We start from the raw sequence: 17,427 nt of genomic DNA on the forward strand, positions 1-17,427 counted from the left end.
CCTGTAACTGCTGTGGTGGGGCAGTGTGTTTTTGGGAAGCTTGCACCTGGTCTGGGGTGGTTAATTATCCAATTCTTTCAATTTTTGACTATCATTGTGCCAGACATTCACATTTTGAACCACAACTGTTCAGGGACCCACCTTTCTTTTGGCAGAATTAATGCCAAATCAACAGTTCTCTATATGCAGTGTAACAATGTCTGAACACCTGCATGTTACCTTGTTTTATGTGATCTTTGCTTTAGTTACTGATGATAAAAAAAAATTTTTTTGAAAGATTAACCAAGTATTTGTCTGTTTTCCTATCTTTTATTTTATCATCAGTACTTTAGTATAATGTACAGTGCCTTATAAAAGTCTTTCCACCCTTGTGGGTGTTTCATATTTTGCTGTCTAAAAAATACAAATTAAAATACAGAAATAAACCAAAAGTAATAAAAAGTCTTGATTGCATAAGTCTTCACATCCTTTGCCTCAGTTCTTGGTGGCCGCACCTTTTACAACTGTGGTGAGAAAACTAAGAGAATTGCTGCTAAAATGGAGGATTGTACAGTTTCTGGAATCCAATGGATTACAAGATCTGAGGCTACATGGCTTTATCAGAGGTAGGGCTTGTCAAAAGAATCAGATCCATTTTTTTGCCTGGGTGAGCAGAGTTTGAATAGGGGAGTGTGCTAGATATAGCGTAAGGCCTTTGATAGTGTTCTGCATGACCAACTTGTAAATCGAATGCTCTTAGTATGGGCCCAAATGTGCTGACTGGGTTAGAAATTGGTTGAATGGGAGGTGACAAAGAGAGTGGTACATGGAGCGCACCACGAGGAGGGCATTGCTAGTGGTAGGCCACAGGGATCCAGCCTTCTTTCATATTAGTGGGGGATTTTCTGTGGACTGCAGTCTTCCCCAGTCTTGCCACAGATTTTCTGTTGGATTCAGATCTGGGCTTCAGGCCATTTGAGGACATTGACTCCATTGTTGCTTTTGCTTTGTGCTTAGGATCACTGTCTTGCTGAAAATTGAATGTCATCTCCATTTCCAGGTCTGTAGCAGACTGGAACAGGTTTTCTTCCAGGATTTGCCTACACCATCCATTTTCCCCTCAATCTTCATAAGCCTCCCTATTGCTGCAAAGGATCCCCACACCATGATGCTGCCACCTTCATGCCTTACTATAGGGGTGGTGTTAGGGAACTGAAACAGAAACATGATAGCAGGAAAAGACCATATGACTATCTAGTCTATCCATGGCCATCAATTAATTAGCCTTATCACTCCCTCCAAGATCCTTTGTGTTTATCCATTGCTTTCTTTAATTCAGATACCATTGTCTCCACCATCTCTATAGAAAGGCTATTGCATGCATCCACCACCTTTTCTGTAAAGAAATATTTTCTTAGATTACCCCAGATTTATCCCCTTTCACCCTCACCCCATGATATCTTGTTCTAGAGCCTCCTTTCTTTGAAAGATGCCCATCTTCTGTGCATGGAAACCTTAGAGGTATTTAAGTCTGTATCATATTTGTAGATCTTGTAATTCTGTCCCCATATGCTTCAGAATGAATGCCATTTTTTTAATAGCAACCCTTTGGGCCAAATATCCTTTTGAAGATGTGGTCTCCAGAACTATACAACATATTCCAAATGAAATGCAAAAGCACTATCACCTCCTTTTTTTCTGCTGATCAGTCTCCCTATGCAGCCAAACATCCTTCGGGCTTTTGATGTTGCCTTATCCACCTGTTTGGCCTCCTTAAGATCATCGTATATTATCACCCCCCAGATCCTACTCTTTTGTGCTTAGAAGCATTTCCCTATACTGTACCGCTCCCTTGTGTTTTTGCAGCCCAAATGCATAACTGTGCTTATGCTGTAGTTTTATGCCACACACCAGCACTGAGACCAAAAAGTTCCATTTTATCTCATCAGACCACTCAACCACCTCCACATGGGTGCAGGGTCCCCAAAGTGTTTCTGTGCAAACACACTGCAACACATCATTTGACTTTCCTTCTGCTCTGGCTTTCTAATTGCCACCCTCCCATATAGGCTACGTTTGTGGAATAATCTTGAAATTGTTGACCATTCAGTATGTTCCCCAGTCTCAGCCAGCAAGCAATGTAGTTCTTTCAAAGAAACCTTCCATAGCATTCTTAACCACTGCCACTGACTTTGGAGGGATGGTGCCAAACTGTTCTTTGTTGATAAGCAGGACTGAAAATTAGTCATGACGTGTATGATGTTGGCCGACTGCACCGAATGGACCCATCTCTCTAGTTCAGTAAAATTTTACTACTGAGCATGCACAGGAGTTGTTGCATGAGTGCCGCCTCGTGATCCCCTTCAGTCTTTTCTTGTCCAAGCTTCTTCCAGCACATGTATCTCTCTCTCTTTACTTCATTTTTTCTAATCTTTTGCTAACTGCAGTTTTTCTTCAAGCCTACTTGGTTTTTTTTCAAGTTGCCTCGCTGCCTCGGCAGCCTCTCAACAGCACATTTCAGTACTACCAAAAACAATTAAAGAATAGTTAGATGAACAGCTCTAAGAGGAACCCTCCCAGCGACTTCAAGGACTGTGTTTGTGGTTGCAAGTCGAGCAGGAGCTCCTCAGGCAGGACTCCCCCCAACTGCAACGCTGAACTTCAGATCAGCTGCAGTTCAGGGAATGCGCATGACTATAGAAGCATCAAACACAGGAGCTAATGCATCCACAGGCCCCTTTCCCTTCTATGCAGGGCTTGTCGGCACAGAAGCACCATTCCTCAATATTGGTGTTGTGGTCACTGCCACTGAAGAAATTGGCACCAAATCATGTGCTGTCTGCAGCCGGCCTCGGCACCATTCTTTGACATTCACACACCTGTCCCCCAGTGCACTCAGCACTGGAACAAGTAACGGGGACTGGGAGGAAACTTTGCAGTTCCCTTCCTCCATGTTGGCATCTTTGTTTCCGTTTCACCTCCACTTTCCAGATCCCAGACCTTCTAGGGCTCCCTCCTTGTTATCTACCTGTGAATCATGTTTGGAGACACCGGATCCTATCTGCTCCATTGAGCCTCTGATCTCTATGTGGCCATCAGCACAATTGGGCAATTTGTCTCTTTCCTTACCTGGATGACTGGCTCACCTAAGAGCTCTCTCAATCAAGGACATTTGCAAAGCTGCAATTTGGTCATCAGGTCACATCTTCATAGAAACATAGAAATGACGGCAGAAGACCAAACGGCCCATCCAGTCTGCCCAGCAAGCTACGCACTTTATCCATTTTTTCCCCTTTTTTTCTCTCCCACCTGTTACTATTGGCTTCCATTACTGTCTGTAAAATCTCTCAAGAAGCGACAGTAACTTTGGGCAAGCAGTTTTGCATACGCTGTTCTCTCAGTAGTCCATTCTCCATGGATCTGGGGGCAGGGGGAGGTTCAGATTGCTTTTTCAGTAAGTGCTCAGCTATGCAACCCTCAGCTTAGAATTCCCCACGTCATGGCTAATTCAGCCCTGCTTGTCAATCGAGAAAGCAAATTTGCTTACTGTAAATGGCATTCTCCGTAGACAGCAGGATCAATTAGCCATGCTCAATACCCACCCGCCTCCCTAGAGAATCAACTACCTAGCTAAAGCTAAGTTCTACAATCAACTGAGGGGTTAACGAGGCAGGAATTCTCATTCATGCTCAGTAATATGGAAAAGTTTACTGAGCTAGAGATGTGGGTCCATTTGCTGTCAGATGACACCCATGTGTCACGGCTAATTCATCTTGCTGTCTATGGAGAACCCTGTTTACAGTAAGCAAACTTGCTTTTCCACTTTAAAATAATGGAGCTGACATGCTCTTAAGAGATACTCAAACACATTGATATTTCTTATAGTCTTCCCTCAATCTGCATCTTTTTCAGAGTTCTTTTGGCAGCTCCTTTTTCAACAGGTTTTGACTTTTGCCTCTGATTCATGTCATACATCAGAAACAGCTTGCTTCTTCATACAGTAGTATTTGAATCACCTACTGTGATTGGACATAGGTGGGCTCTACTTATCTTTTGGGCCTTGTTAAGGCAATTATTTGAACCTGAGCTAATTTGGATTTGCTATATGAGAAAGTGTGAAGACTTAAGCATAGAGTTGTGTAGATCAGTGAACAAACTATTTTGATTTGCATGTTTTAGACAATTTTAAAAAATGTACAATTGTGTGAAGCCTTATTACAAGACATTGTATTTGCATCAGTACGGTTGGTGCTGGGTAAGGTTGCTCACTTGCATTTGTAGGCGTTGCCCCCTAGAATTTCAAGTCTAAGTGATGTAATGATTATTACACTGAGGTGTTGACCAGGCCAATTATAATGGTTTGAGAAAGATTTAGGTAGCCTGCTGTCTTAAGTCATCTGGAATGCTGATGAGAGCTTTCTGAAGAATTAAATTACACAGGCATTCTGTGGCCTGCCCATCTGTCATATACACTTTATACAGTGGCTTGCAAAAGTATTTGACCCCCTAAAAAGTCAGCAAATTTGTGTGGATTACACATGTCACACAGATTGTTCCAGACAGCATGCTTATTGCAGACCAGTATGCTCTTAAATTTTCAAAGTCACAATTCATTATTTCTCTGCATTTTTTCTAAAATAAAATTGAAAACTGAAAAATGCTGCTTGCATAAGTATTCAACTCCTTCAGACCAGTGCTTGGTAGAACCACCTTGTGCTACAATAGCAGCTTTATTAAGTCTGTTGGGGTAAGTTTCTACCAGCTTTGCACATGGTTTGGGAGAGAGTTTTGCCCATTCTTCCTAGCAGATTTGCTCCAGGTTGATTGGATGACGCTTATGGACTGCAATCTTCAAATAATACCACAGATTCTCGATTGGTTTGAGATCTGGACTTTGACGTGCCCGTTGTAGAGAATTCCGTTTTTTTGTTGTTCAACCACTTGTGTTGCTTTGGCCTTGTGCTTAGGATCATTGTCCTGCTGAAACGTGAACCTTCTCCCATTTTAGTTTTTTAGCAGACTGAAGCAACTTGTTTTGCAGTATCTCCCTGTATGTCGCACCATCCATCCATCCATCCGTCCTTCAGTTTTAACAAGATGCCCGGTCGCCACTGAGGAAAAGCATCCCCACGACATGGTGCTGCCACCCCCATACTGTACTGTTTGCATGGTTGTTTGCTGAGGAACGGGCAGTGGTAGGTTTGCATTTTGAATTTGGGCCAAAAATCTGTATTTGTATCTCGTCCGACCACAAACCCTTATTCCACATTTTAGCTGGCTCACGCTGAAGCTTTCAGGCAAACTCCAGATGTGCTTTGATGTGGTTTTTCTTCAGTAGTGGCTTCTTTCTTGCCACCCTCCCATGCAGGCCTGTTGTATGCAGAGCTCTTGATATGGTTGACTGTGCACTTCCACTCCAGTCTTGGGCACTGAACGCTGTAGCTCCTTCAGAGTGATTGTTGGCCTCTCTGTGGCTTCCCTCACAAGTCTCCTCCTTGCTCCGATGTCAAGTTTTGAGGGGCAGCCTTGTCTGGGCAATGTCTGCTAAGCAGCATCTTCCATTTCTTCACAATTAATCCAACAGTGCTCACTGGAATATTCAAGAACTTGGATACTATTTTGTAGCCTTTACCTAGCTTGTGCGTGAATATAACTTTATCTTTAATTTCCTTAGAATGCTTTTTGATCTTCATTTTCACAGCTTTCCTTCAGAGTCACAGTCTGCCCAATGATACTGGAATTAGGGTATTTTTTTTTAAATCCAGAATAGGTGACCTTTTTTTAAGGACTCACAGGTAGAGGCCCAACCGTAGGACAATATCTTTCATTGGTGCAAACCTGGAGCTTCCACAGCAGAGGGGTTCAGTACTTATGCAAGCAGCATTTTTCAGTTTTTAATTTTATTTTACAAAAAAATGCAGAGAAATAATGAATTGTGACTTTGAAATTGTACTTTAAGAGCATACTGGTTTGCAATAACATACTGTCTAGAACAATCTGTGTGACATTTGTAATCCACACAAATCTGATTTTTAGGGGGTTGAATACTTTTGCAAAGCCACTGTATATTGGGAGCTTAGTCATACTCCCCAAAACTTGCAGTTCTCTTCTGTGGTGGCTTTCTGTGATTTAGCTGTTAAAAAAAGACACAAAAAGGTGCCACTGACAGCTACAATGACTGCCAGGGACGTGAACATTTCTCCTACAAGCCATTCCAGTGCAAACAGGGCCTCTGTCATGCTGCAGCTATAGGAGTTGACAAGCTTCATTTTAAAACTCTCCATGCCTCCCTTTTGGAAGCTGCCCTGCATTAATTGTGAAGGACTGTTTCTGTAGGAATCCTTGCTTCATTAAAGCAATTTGGCCTTTGCATTAGTAACGTGTCAATGCTCTGAAAACTCTAAGCTTGGTTTACAGGCTAAAAATTCTCATTTTACCTGTTTGGATACTGGAGAATGACAATGGCATGCAAAGCTCAGGCTGTGTTTTGTCAGCTGCTGTAATCTTTATAACTGAAAAGCCCTTAGCTTCTCATATCAATGGAACAGAACAGGTACAGCCTCCACAGTCTATTCTCTTCTCACCGGTTTATTATTATTTTTCTTCCCATGTTTTTTTTTTTTTTTTTTTTTTAAAGAAAGGTCTCAACATTTTCAGCTTTCTCTCTCTCCCATTCCCCCACCAAAAATTTAAAAAAAAGTGGCTTCTCTGAATGTATCCCTGGTCCCCAAGCTTCTCTCAGTCTTACTCCTTATCATTACCTTCTTTGAGAGCTGAGACTGTCACAGCTGCCCTGCCAGCATCCAACCCGGATCAGCGCTTCGGGTCGAGCCTTCATTGCTGCAGAATAAAACCAGCACCCAAAAGAATCATCTCTGTAAATCACACACTTTTATCTTTAATATAGTGAAACAAAAATAGCTAAGAATGCAATAAGTGTTTTTTACTTTTTTTTTTTTTTTTTTACAGATTAAAAAAATAATTTTCTTTGAAATCATTTTGCTCTTAAAAATAGACAATAATAAGTGAAGCTTTAAAATCCGATCACTTGCATTTAAACTGTCTCTGGGGTTTTTTTTGGTAACACCACCTTGGCCTTAGTCTTGTTTTAGTGGTATATCCTTTTGTAATGTTGTCATGTTTGCAGCTGCTATTGAGAGAACGCTTCACGCGTTAACAGGGCTGTGTCGGGCAGAGTCACTTTCTTGCCGTCCTGGCTGGGGTCTGTGACTGGCTTGTCCTTGAGAGCCACCCCTGCATCCTCCTGAAGCAGGCTCTCCCGCCTCTCAGCCAGCTTGGAGGTGGAGCACGCCATCGTCCCGCCCTGGCTGCTCCCATTGGTCTGGGAGCAGACATTGATAACCCTGGCGCCTTTGCTCCTGGGGTGATGGTGGTGGCGGTGGGGATGCTGGCTGTACACCTTGTACTTCATGAGCAGGATGAAAATGAAAACCAGCACGGAGGCCACAATAATGCCGCCAATGATGATGATCATGGTGCCCCCCAGGAACTGGGCATGGAGGGAGCGGCACTGCTTGAACTCCTGCTCGGTGGTAAACTGGACGCAGCCGATCACCCGGGTGGCAGTGAGGGCAGTGCTGCCGTCATCGTACACGGCCAGGACGCACAGGTCGTAGTCGCGAGATGCCACCAGGTCACTCAGGTAGAAGGACTTGCTAGCAGATGGAATCATCCTGCAAGGGGTAAAGAAATACAGAAGAGGTGTTAGATCTTGGATGGCTAAATAGAGTCATCCTGTATAACTTTTAGGAGCCAAACCCAACCGTATTCTGTCAGTCCCATAAAAAGGTATTAAAATATCTACAGTTTGGTTATTGTCCCTTTTTTTTTTTTTTAAAGTTGCCAAAGGAAGTCATTTTTTTTTTTTATAACTAACTATACCAAATGAGTGTGGAACCGGTTTCAATCCACTTTGTACAGCAGATTGCTTCCAACTCTTTCCAATGGGTCAAAACAGTGCTACCAGGAAAGGTTTTTCTATTTTGAGCGAAGCGGTGTGGGGAGGGGGGGGGGCGTGACCCTTATATTATATATAATAGAAACAAGGTTATTACACTCCATTAGGGCGTGTTACCCGCCCCTCCCCCCCCCCCCAATCCCAGCTCCAGTGCCTCTGTGCAAATACAAAAATTACAGTTTTTTCAAGACCACGAAGGTGCACACATCTTAGAAGATGGTATTAAAAACTCTTGATGTGGGTAATTTGGCTCTCTGAAGATTTCCTTCCCTCAATCTGGCTGAAAGTACATTGAAGGGGGAGGAACCGAGTAGTATGGTCAGCTGGATTGGGGGGAGGTTTTGTGGCATCCTGTTTAGAGTGGAGAAGAAGCCAAGAGGTTAGAGTAGCAGCCTGGGAAGCCAGGGTTCAAATCCCACTCATGCCCCTTGTGACCTTGGGCAAGTCACTTCCTTCCATTGCCTCCAGTACAAAGCTTAGGCCCTTCTTCACTAAGCTGCATTAGGCCATTTACCACACAAAAAGCATTGTTTTTTGCACAGTAAATGGCCTAACACAGAGATAACATGAGATATTTCAATTATGTTGAAATGAGCATGCTAATTAGCTCATTAATACCCTAAACTATGTACATTAAATAAAGTGGCTTGCCAAAAAACTTCACAAGTCAGGTTATTTGACTTGAAATTAGCTACAACTTGGGTTCTGTGAGTGGAGGAGTAGGCTAGTGGCTAGAGCAGTGGGCTACAGACCAGGGTTTGAGTCCTACTGTCACTCCTTGGGCAAGTCACTTTACTCTCCATTGCCTCAGGTACAGATTGGAAGCCCTCTGGGGATAGGGAAATACCTCCAAGTACCCAAATGTAATCTACTTTGAAGTGCTGAAAAAATTGTGGAATATAAATCTAAATGTGAAAAAAAACGATTTCCTGTGGGTGGATCAGGACAGTAATGCATGTTCCAATGCAGCCAGCCCTATTCTTAAAGGTGCCTCTTGGCCTGGCGAACACCCCAAGCCATGGGAAAGCTCCCAGGGGTCTGCCCAGACCCCTGTTTCATCCCCTACCACCCTTGCAGGCAGCCCAGACCTCCCTTTATGTACACAGCCATCCCTGGAGACCTAGTGTACCCCTACACCCCACTCCCCAGAGCCTCCCTTATCTATACAAGTGCCACTGGTGGTTCAATGGGGACCATGAGCGCCCCCTAGGCTCTGGGCCTGACTGCATCCATTTTGATAAGGGTAAAAGCAGGTGGTGGCCGTTTTTCAAGATGGCTGCTACTAGGTCCCGAGCTTGCAGATGCTCTGGGCCCTCACTAAACCACTGCTATTTTTACAAGTAAGGGGGTGGGGTGTAGGCTCCACTAGGCCATCTGGGATGATATTTTCAGTATGCGGGGCCTCCTTGGAGACGAGCTAGGGTGGGGAGGGGGTAGAGATCCTGGTCATCAGTGGCTGGATTTTTTCACTGAAGGAGAGGGGTTAGGGGTGAGGGGTTGGACTTGTGGTGATTTTAACAAGATACTTTTATTATTATTATTTTCACAATGGGCTGCCTGCAAGGGAGGCAGGGATGGGACACGGGGTCCCTGCAAACCCAGGGGGTTTTATATTATTTTGGGGGAGGGGCATTCTCGGGGCAGAGCAGGCCCTTTAAGCGATGACGGCCCCACATTTCAGGCGCCGCCATTGCGCATTGGTTGGGGGTCTTTCTCTGCCGGAGTATTTTCTTGTGGGGGAAAAATACCATGGGATTCATAAAGCTGCCGAGCCCTTTACCCTCAGGGAAAATTACTGCGGTTTTAGTGAATAAGCCCCTTAGACTGAAAGCCTCTGAGGCCTGGGAAATGCTTACAGTACCTGAATGTAATCCGCTTTGAACTGGCTGACCAGTCACTAAAGTTGGCTTATAAATTAAAAATTCCAACTCTACCCTATTTTGGGGTAAGTGCTTGTTTTCCAGGAAAACTGTTCGCTCTCCCTGAAAAACTAGGTGCAAAATCCACAGCTCCTTTGGCCTGTGGGCAGTTTTTAAAGGGAAGCCATGCGTGTAAAATCTGGTGTAGGATCTGTGAGCACAAAGTCCTCCTGGCCGGTAGTTTGAGAACGGCGCAAATAGCGGCCAAAATGAAATTGAGCCTTTTTTTTTTTTTCAACTTGAAGGCGAGGTTAACCCGATCGATTTATCTTTCTGGTGGCTATCAGAGAGTGAAGTTGGTCTAATTTCCTTTTGCACCTCTCTGACCGAGTCTGGGGGCTTGGAGGACACCAGAAGGGGGAGGGTGGTTTCCTGAAGTAGATCATATTAATGAGACCTTGCAGGCGATCAGGCTTTTAAAAATAAAAGCGCCTGTGCCAATGAAGATTTAATAGACTCCCCCCACCTGGAGCAGTAAAGCTAATCCTACAAGAAACTGCCAAGTCTTTGATTTTCTTCTAAACTTTTGAAACAAGTTCCCAGAGCTCTGGGGAGCTGGTGTGTTGGCGAGGATGATAGCTTTATTTATTTTGAAACATTCGGTATTCTGCCTTAGATCTCAAGGCAGATTACAATTTCTAGAATTCTTATAGACTAGGGCTCCCGTTTCTGTAAAGCATGGGGGAGTTCCAGGAAGTCTGTAATCCGGGAGGAAGAGGTGTGGAGACACACAGGATTGCTAGCTGGCATGGGCGCAGAAAGATGCACTGGAAAGGGGGCACGGGAAGGAGAGTTAAAAGTGTGGGTGGGAGTCCAGGGGGAAGAGGGCACAGATGAGAGGACAAGGTCGGGAGTCCAGGTTAGTGCGTGCTCACTGGATCTGACTGGATCATACTGGTTATGATGTCTGAGACCGTCTGGGTTGGTTATTTTTTTTTTTTTTGCTCCTTCTCGCCCTCTGGTTATTGCCTCAGGCTTGCTGCGGTAAGGGCACAAATGCCATTGTCGTGGACAGCCAGGATGCTTCGGTCTGAATCTTTCTTGGCCTCTCCCAGGGCTCTCTGTTATCTTCTGCTGCCTCATTTGTCTGCCTGTCTCAGAAAGGGAGTTTTTATCTTGCCTTGCATCTTCTAGGAAATTGCTGCTCTCCCAGAGACCGGCTTCATTTCTCTTGTTTTCCTAGATGCTGAGAATGTGTTTTCTAGAGGGAAGAGCACTCTAGGAAGGGGGAGAAAATCTCATTTTGCCTCTTGCCTACACACAGGCCCTGCATCTTATCTTGGTGGTTTTTGGGCCTGCAGCCTTACTCAGTAATTCTGATTTCCAAGATACCCATGTTGAATGTTAATCTCATACATCAGCATATATTTAGATAAAAAACAAAACAAAAAAAACCAAACCCAGGTTATTCTGCTATTTTGGTTACCCTGAAAACCAGGCCTCTGTAGACCTCAAATGTGGAGCCTTTAGAACCAAGCAGGCTCTGACTGCGGGAGCAGAGCACTGCAGCCAGATTTCTCCATCAACTTACTTGCTTCTTAGCTTTAATTAGTTCCCTTGATATATTTAATTTTTCTTAAAACTTTTATATTTATTTAAAAATGTACACTTTTCGGGGCCACAGCTGCCTGCGTCATGCTGTTCGGATGTCTTTGCTGTACTCGTGTTTACATGTGCAAGGACGTCACATTAGTGTCCCTTATTATTGATGTCAGTGGCTCCATGGACACTGGTAGAGGCGTCAGAGAAAGGAGGGGGGGGGGGTCGTGCTGGGTCTGACGTCCCCCAATGGGAAGGGTCTACCTGAAGTGAGTGCTTTCACAAAATGCTTTGAACCAGTGTGGGTTTTGGAGAGAGAGTTGGGAGATGTGTCCTAGGGATACTCGGAGGAGCCAGAGCAGAGGTCCTGTTACTTCCATACGCCTCACCGGTCTGAGAGAGATTTCTTCAGTGTTTTGGAGAAAGGGGATTTTCTTTCTGTGAAATCAGAGGGGAGAAGGCCCCCACAGAGCTACTGCTTAAAGGCAAGCATCAGCTTCGGAGCGGCTGAGGTCCAGTTTCATACTGGGAAGGATTCTGCATCCAGTGCATCCAATGCCAGTGACTGTGATTTTTCTTCTAGAACTTTTATTTCTGTATCGATGTGCCCTATTCCAGCACGCACTCCTGGTGACTTTTTCATCTTCATTCAAGGTGGCCGTAAAAGGATTTCGTTTTTAACAAATCAGTGGGTTGTCTTTTGTCCTTTTTCTACAGGAACACTGAGGGCCTTGACAGACGTCATGTTTCCCTCTGGTCGGGGCCCAACACTCCCCCAATGTGTCCCCGAGCCTTGTTAGCTGTCGGGACGGGGGGCTACGTGTGCATCGGTGTGATGGGTTCTGGGGGATGGAGGAGTTTCTGATTCTTGCCATGAAGAGCCCTGCTCTGCTGCAAACGATGCATGCTCGCAGCAGTAATGGTATAGACTCTCTCATCCGTCATCAGTTCCGAAAGGGATCGTATTTGTTACCATGTGACCAATATATGTGCATGCATTTAAGTGACCTAAATCTTTTTTGCTGGCTGGCACATCTGCTTATAGGACACTCACCCTCAGGGCTGCTAGCACATTTCTGTAATAAAATCTGACAGCTACATGGAAGGTCACGGATGGACAGCTCTATCTACACTTACACCACAAAACCTGCAGACTGAGAGCTGGGCTGTAAATCTAGCCTTCCCTTACGATGTAGTAAATTCTCAGCTCTTGATTCTGGTTAGAGAGAATCTGCATGGCAGCATAATGCATTAGGGAGGCGGGGGAGGGGGAGCAAAATATAAAGGCACTAGTTGCTGTGTATAAATGTTTCTTTTGGGTAATGTCTTTCTCTTCTCTGTGACTCCAAGAGGTCAGATCTGCTCCCTTTTATTGGTTGAATATCACTTTGTTCCCTTTGGGCCTGCAAAAACGATGTGAACTTGAAAGCTCAGGATTGTTCTAGTTTTGCATTGTGCCATCAGGGGGAGAGCAATTGTCATAAACCTTACTTTTATAGCGCTACTGGCACTGTACAATGGTGATAACTATTCAGGTATGTCACTGACCCAGAGAGTCCCCAGTAAGTCCTTGCCCCCAAAGAGCTTATAACGGGTAGCGGAGGCAACAGGAGACAGTGACTTGCCCAAGGTCGCAAGCAGTGTCAGTGGGAGGTGAGCCGATTTCTCTCGTTCCCAGCCCATGATTTCGAACACCAAGCTAAGGCATAGGAAGACGCCCATGAGGCTGGTTCTGGACCTCTGCATGGAGACCTAGAACCGGCTCCATGATGGTCTGTTCCCATAGACACAGAATGGGAGAGAAATCTGTGTCTGAAACAGGATGGCTGATGAGATGAAAGGTTGCTTTGCAGAAGAGACTCACTGCCTCTGTGGCTTTGGTCCCTACAAGTCAGAATTGTTAATGCCGCAGCTTCCTCAGTGCGACCTCCCGCTTCATGTCAGATCGCTGTGAAATGCTAGCATGCATTGCTGAAGCCGCACTCTATTCCTGCTGTGCTGGCATGGCTTACTGGTTTCATTTTTTTCATTGTTCCATTTCCACTTGACAAAGCATGAAGGTTTTTGTTGGTTTTTTTTTTTTTTAATTCCATTTCACTTTCCCTGACCACAGAGATATTAAAGCATTCCCCCTCTGGTGCTAAAATTCTCCATGTCAGCATGCAAGTGTGCATCTCTACATCCCTGCTCCCACTTCAGAACTCCTAAATTTAAAAAGAGGCTGCAATTCCTTATTGACACACTCTGTTCCTGCCAAGAGAAAATGCAATGACAAGCTCAGATTGTGTTTTGTCACCCGGTGATATGCTAGGCATCAGGTAATAATGCTGTCTGCTGCTGCTGCTGCCATAGTATTTCAGGAATGGAGATGCAAAAGCATCTATTGGTGATTCTTTGTCTTAACAATGACATTTTTAATGTTTTGATGATGCTTTGAAACCAAGGTTGGTGCTTCCGTTAGGCAAACCAGTCAGTCCCTTAGAGCGCCAACATTTTGGGGGTGCACAAACTCCCACCGATACAAGGCCCAGACGGTTGCTATGCCAGAGACAATACTACCAAGGGAGGGAGTGCTGTGCTGGATGCACATTGGGGAAGGGGGGTGTATGACCAAAGGTTTGCCTAGGGCACCAAATATTCTTGCACCAGCCCTGTTTGGAATGTATGGGAAATCCGATTCGGGGTTCCCTTGATGTTCTTTGTAATCACTGAAAAATGATCACATTATTCATGAGCTGCACTATAATGAGCATTCAAGTCATATGTTAAGCAAACAACTATAAATGCATTCTGAATTTTGCTGGCATTTTCAGCCCCCTGAGCTTTCTGCATTTCTCTGGTATTTTCAGCCCCCTGCGCTCTCTGCATTTTGCTGGAATCTCCTTTGCTATTTTCAACACCCTGCGCTCTCTGCATTTTGCTGGAATCTCCTTTGCTATTTTCAACGCCCTGCGCTCTCTGCATTTCACTGGAATCTCCTGTGGTATTTTCGACCCCTGCGCTCGCTGCAGTTTGCTGGACTAGCCAAAGATATTTTCACTCTGCCAACTCCATTTAATGAATATAAAATCCCTGAAAAAATCACAGAGCATCTTCAGCATGGTTCTGCAGCCCCTTGGAGGGAATGTATTAGCAGGCTCATAAATCTTCTGATTGCTATTTTTCTTTTTTCAACAGTTAGGAGGCAAGATTCCCTGTATCAAAGGTAGTGCCTTTCTCTGTCAATAACCATCTAACTTTAATTAGTGGCAACTGCCTGCCACAAATTAGTACATAAATCAATATTTAATAAGTTAGTAATCTTCCTGGCTGGATAATTGAAACTGCTTCATGTTGCATAAAAACAGAGTTAAGATCATTTTTTTTAAATAATGGATTAATAATTATCATCTAATGGTTTTATAAATTACCGCTCCCAGCAAATATAGGCATTAAAGAAGCAGCACCTCCTACTTTTGGGATAATTAAAAGCTGCTTGTGAGTGGCGTAAAGATGAGCTGTCATGACTCTTCTGGGAAACAGTGTTGCTTTAAAATTTGAAAAAACACTTTTTTTTAAGTTTTAACTGTGAATTGGCAATGGAGTCCTTCTCATCTCTTCCTCTGCACTTCTCTTGCTTTAATTTTTTTTTAAATCTCTTCCTATCTCATGAATCTTTCACTCCTTCTCTTTAATCTTATTTCTTCTCCCTTCATTTTTAATCTTTTCCATTAGCTTTCCTACCAAAACAGCATAGCCAGGTGCCTCTGGATCCCTCACTGGCTGGAGAGAAGCTTCCTTCAGTCGGGATTAACCCTAAACAGCCTGGAACTCGAGTGTGGCCTTGCATCACTTTTTGGCTTGGATCTCTCCTCTGTCTTGTCTACTCCTCCCGTCCACCAGCTGGGCGCTTCTGAGGTGGTGACAGATTAATGGCCGCGGGAGATGTGGGGGTCCACAGGTAAATTCCTTGGTTGCCAGTTACTGAGGCCTATGTAATAAACTGCGCTAAAGCCGCCGCGGGTTTGTGCGTGGTTTTTCCCGCACTAGTCTTATGCGTGAATGTAATAACGTGGTTAGTGCGGGAAAAACATGCACATGAACCTGCTTAAAAACCCGCGGCTGGTTTTGCGTGAGTGCATGCCATTGGCATGCTAAGGAGGCAATGAAGTATTCACAGGCTATGCAGGGAGCCGCACATTGGTTAGTGTGGGTGTGGGTTTTTTTAAGCGAGTATTTTAGTGCCTGGGTCAGGGCAGGAATTAAGTTAAAACGCCTGACTGGAGGCCGGTTTACTCCATTGCTGGCGTTAGTGTGGCTGTGTGTCCATGCAGCTCTGGGGTAAACATGGATTACCTTCATGTTTTCCAGATGCTATGGTACATTTTGCGAGTCAGCTGAAGAAATCTCTGCTGCATTTCCTGCGCTTACTGGCATCCGCCGCCGGTACAGCTGCCACGCGATCAGAGACAGGACACGAAAGGGTGAGACACTGCTCTATCCACCTTCAGTCCCACTCCCGGACCACTAATTTCTTCGTTTTATGAAGGGGGAAAGGCCTTCGTCCCGAGAATCGCTCGTGAGTCACCACATTAATGTGGGTTTCAGCGCGGCTTATGACATAGGTCCTTGACCACGGGTTTTCGAGTGTGTTTTACTTTTGCGGGGATTTTCTGTGCGCATCTTATTTGCATACCTGTCCTTTATTACATCCCGCGGAGGCGCCTGCTTTTGCCACGCATGCTAAAAAAAAAAAAAAATACGCGCAGACAACCAGTGCCGGTTTCACTGCAGGTCTTATTACATCGGCCCCACTGTGATTTAAAACCATGGTTGGTTTCTCTAAAGCAAGATCAGTTCAGAAAAAAAATGTTCCAGGAAGATCTTCCTCCAATCAGGCTGCTTCTTCTGGACCCTTTTTTTTTTTTTTTTGACTTGGCTCCTCTTTTTGTTCTTAGAGCTCAATCAGAATCAGGGCCGGAATCTGGCACCATAGACCTTCATTCACAACTACCTAGGCAATATTCTCCTATTTTACAACATCTCCCTCCCCCTTCTGTTAGCGTCCTCAGCCAGGGGCCATTTCAAGAATCCCACAATCATGGAGCCTAAATCTGACCACTAGGTGTCACCCTTATACAAGGACCAGGACTCCCTGCCCAGCATCTCCCGTCCCAGGGAGAGGAAGACCTGACTTGGGGAGTGAACTGGGAGCCTTTCTGCAGGGACAGCTTTGTTGGGTTACCAATGCCTTGTTGGGCATGGCCGCTACTGAGTTTGTCGCTGGGAAAATGAGTTCATGGAGATCTTTTGTTAACGTCAGGCACAACTAATTTGCACCTGACATGAAAGGCACTGCACTGATCTCATAACCTGTCCTGCTGTAAGGCAGCACAAACTGTACAGAAGGGCTGTTACTGTAACCCTGATAAGAACGACTCCTCCTCTACTAAGATTAAATCGCATCAAAATGATTTTTTTTTTTTAAATCTAAGAATCTGCCACATTCATTGGTATTAATTATGTATTTCAGGAATGCTCCGTGGTGGTGCATGTGTTTTATTTCTCTTTGAAAGAGACAGAGGCTGCGCTGTTCCCAGTCTTGCAGAGGGTCTCTGGTTTCATTCCCAGGCCACGACCTCCATTGCCCGGGGAGGCAATGGGCAGGGAGTTCTGGTCATCAAGTAAGGGCAACACCTACTGGCTGGCGTGATAGCTCACGACTGCAGGGACCTGGAAGGCGCCCGGGTGTTTCTCCGTGCTCAAGGATATAAAATACGTGAAAAAAAAAAAATACCCCAGTGGTTGCGAATGAAAGCTCATGACTGCTTACTGTCCTGTCCTGTGCAAGAGACACGCTGGAAATGTTTGTTCCGTGGAGGCAAAACTCTTAAAAGGACCTCCACTTCTGTAGCCTTGGGAGCCACGTGGAGTCCAATGGGGCATGGCAGGTGCCATAACCCGACTGGCTTGCACTAGCCAGGAGGACGTGCAATTAGTGACGTCCCACCGCGCATGGACCAATCGGTTTCA

The 17,427-nt window shown here is 44.9% G+C and overlaps 1 protein-coding gene across 3 annotated transcripts in view; it reads right to left on the reverse strand.

The window, feature by feature from the left end:
• Positions 1 to 6,726: 6,726 nt before the first annotated feature.
• The window catches only part of LOC115073228 (leucine-rich repeat and fibronectin type III domain-containing protein 1-like protein), a 203,654-nt gene continuing 192,953 nt past the window's right edge, over positions 6,727 to 17,427 (reverse strand). For 2 of the 3 annotated variants that reach the window (XM_029571496.1, XM_029571497.1), the window contains one exon: positions 6,727 to 7,673. In XM_029571496.1, the coding sequence (XP_029427356.1) occupies positions 7,130 to 7,673 (544 nt within the window). In that variant the 3' untranslated portion in view covers positions 6,727 to 7,129. The remainder of the gene's footprint in view (positions 7,674 to 17,427) is intronic. The other variant, XM_029571498.1, reaches the window with a different exon arrangement.

The sequence above is a fragment of the Rhinatrema bivittatum genome, chromosome 11 (assembly GCF_901001135.1).
Source record: "Rhinatrema bivittatum chromosome 11, aRhiBiv1.1, whole genome shotgun sequence".
In the NCBI taxonomy this organism is placed as follows: Eukaryota; Metazoa; Chordata; class Amphibia; order Gymnophiona; family Rhinatrematidae; genus Rhinatrema; species Rhinatrema bivittatum.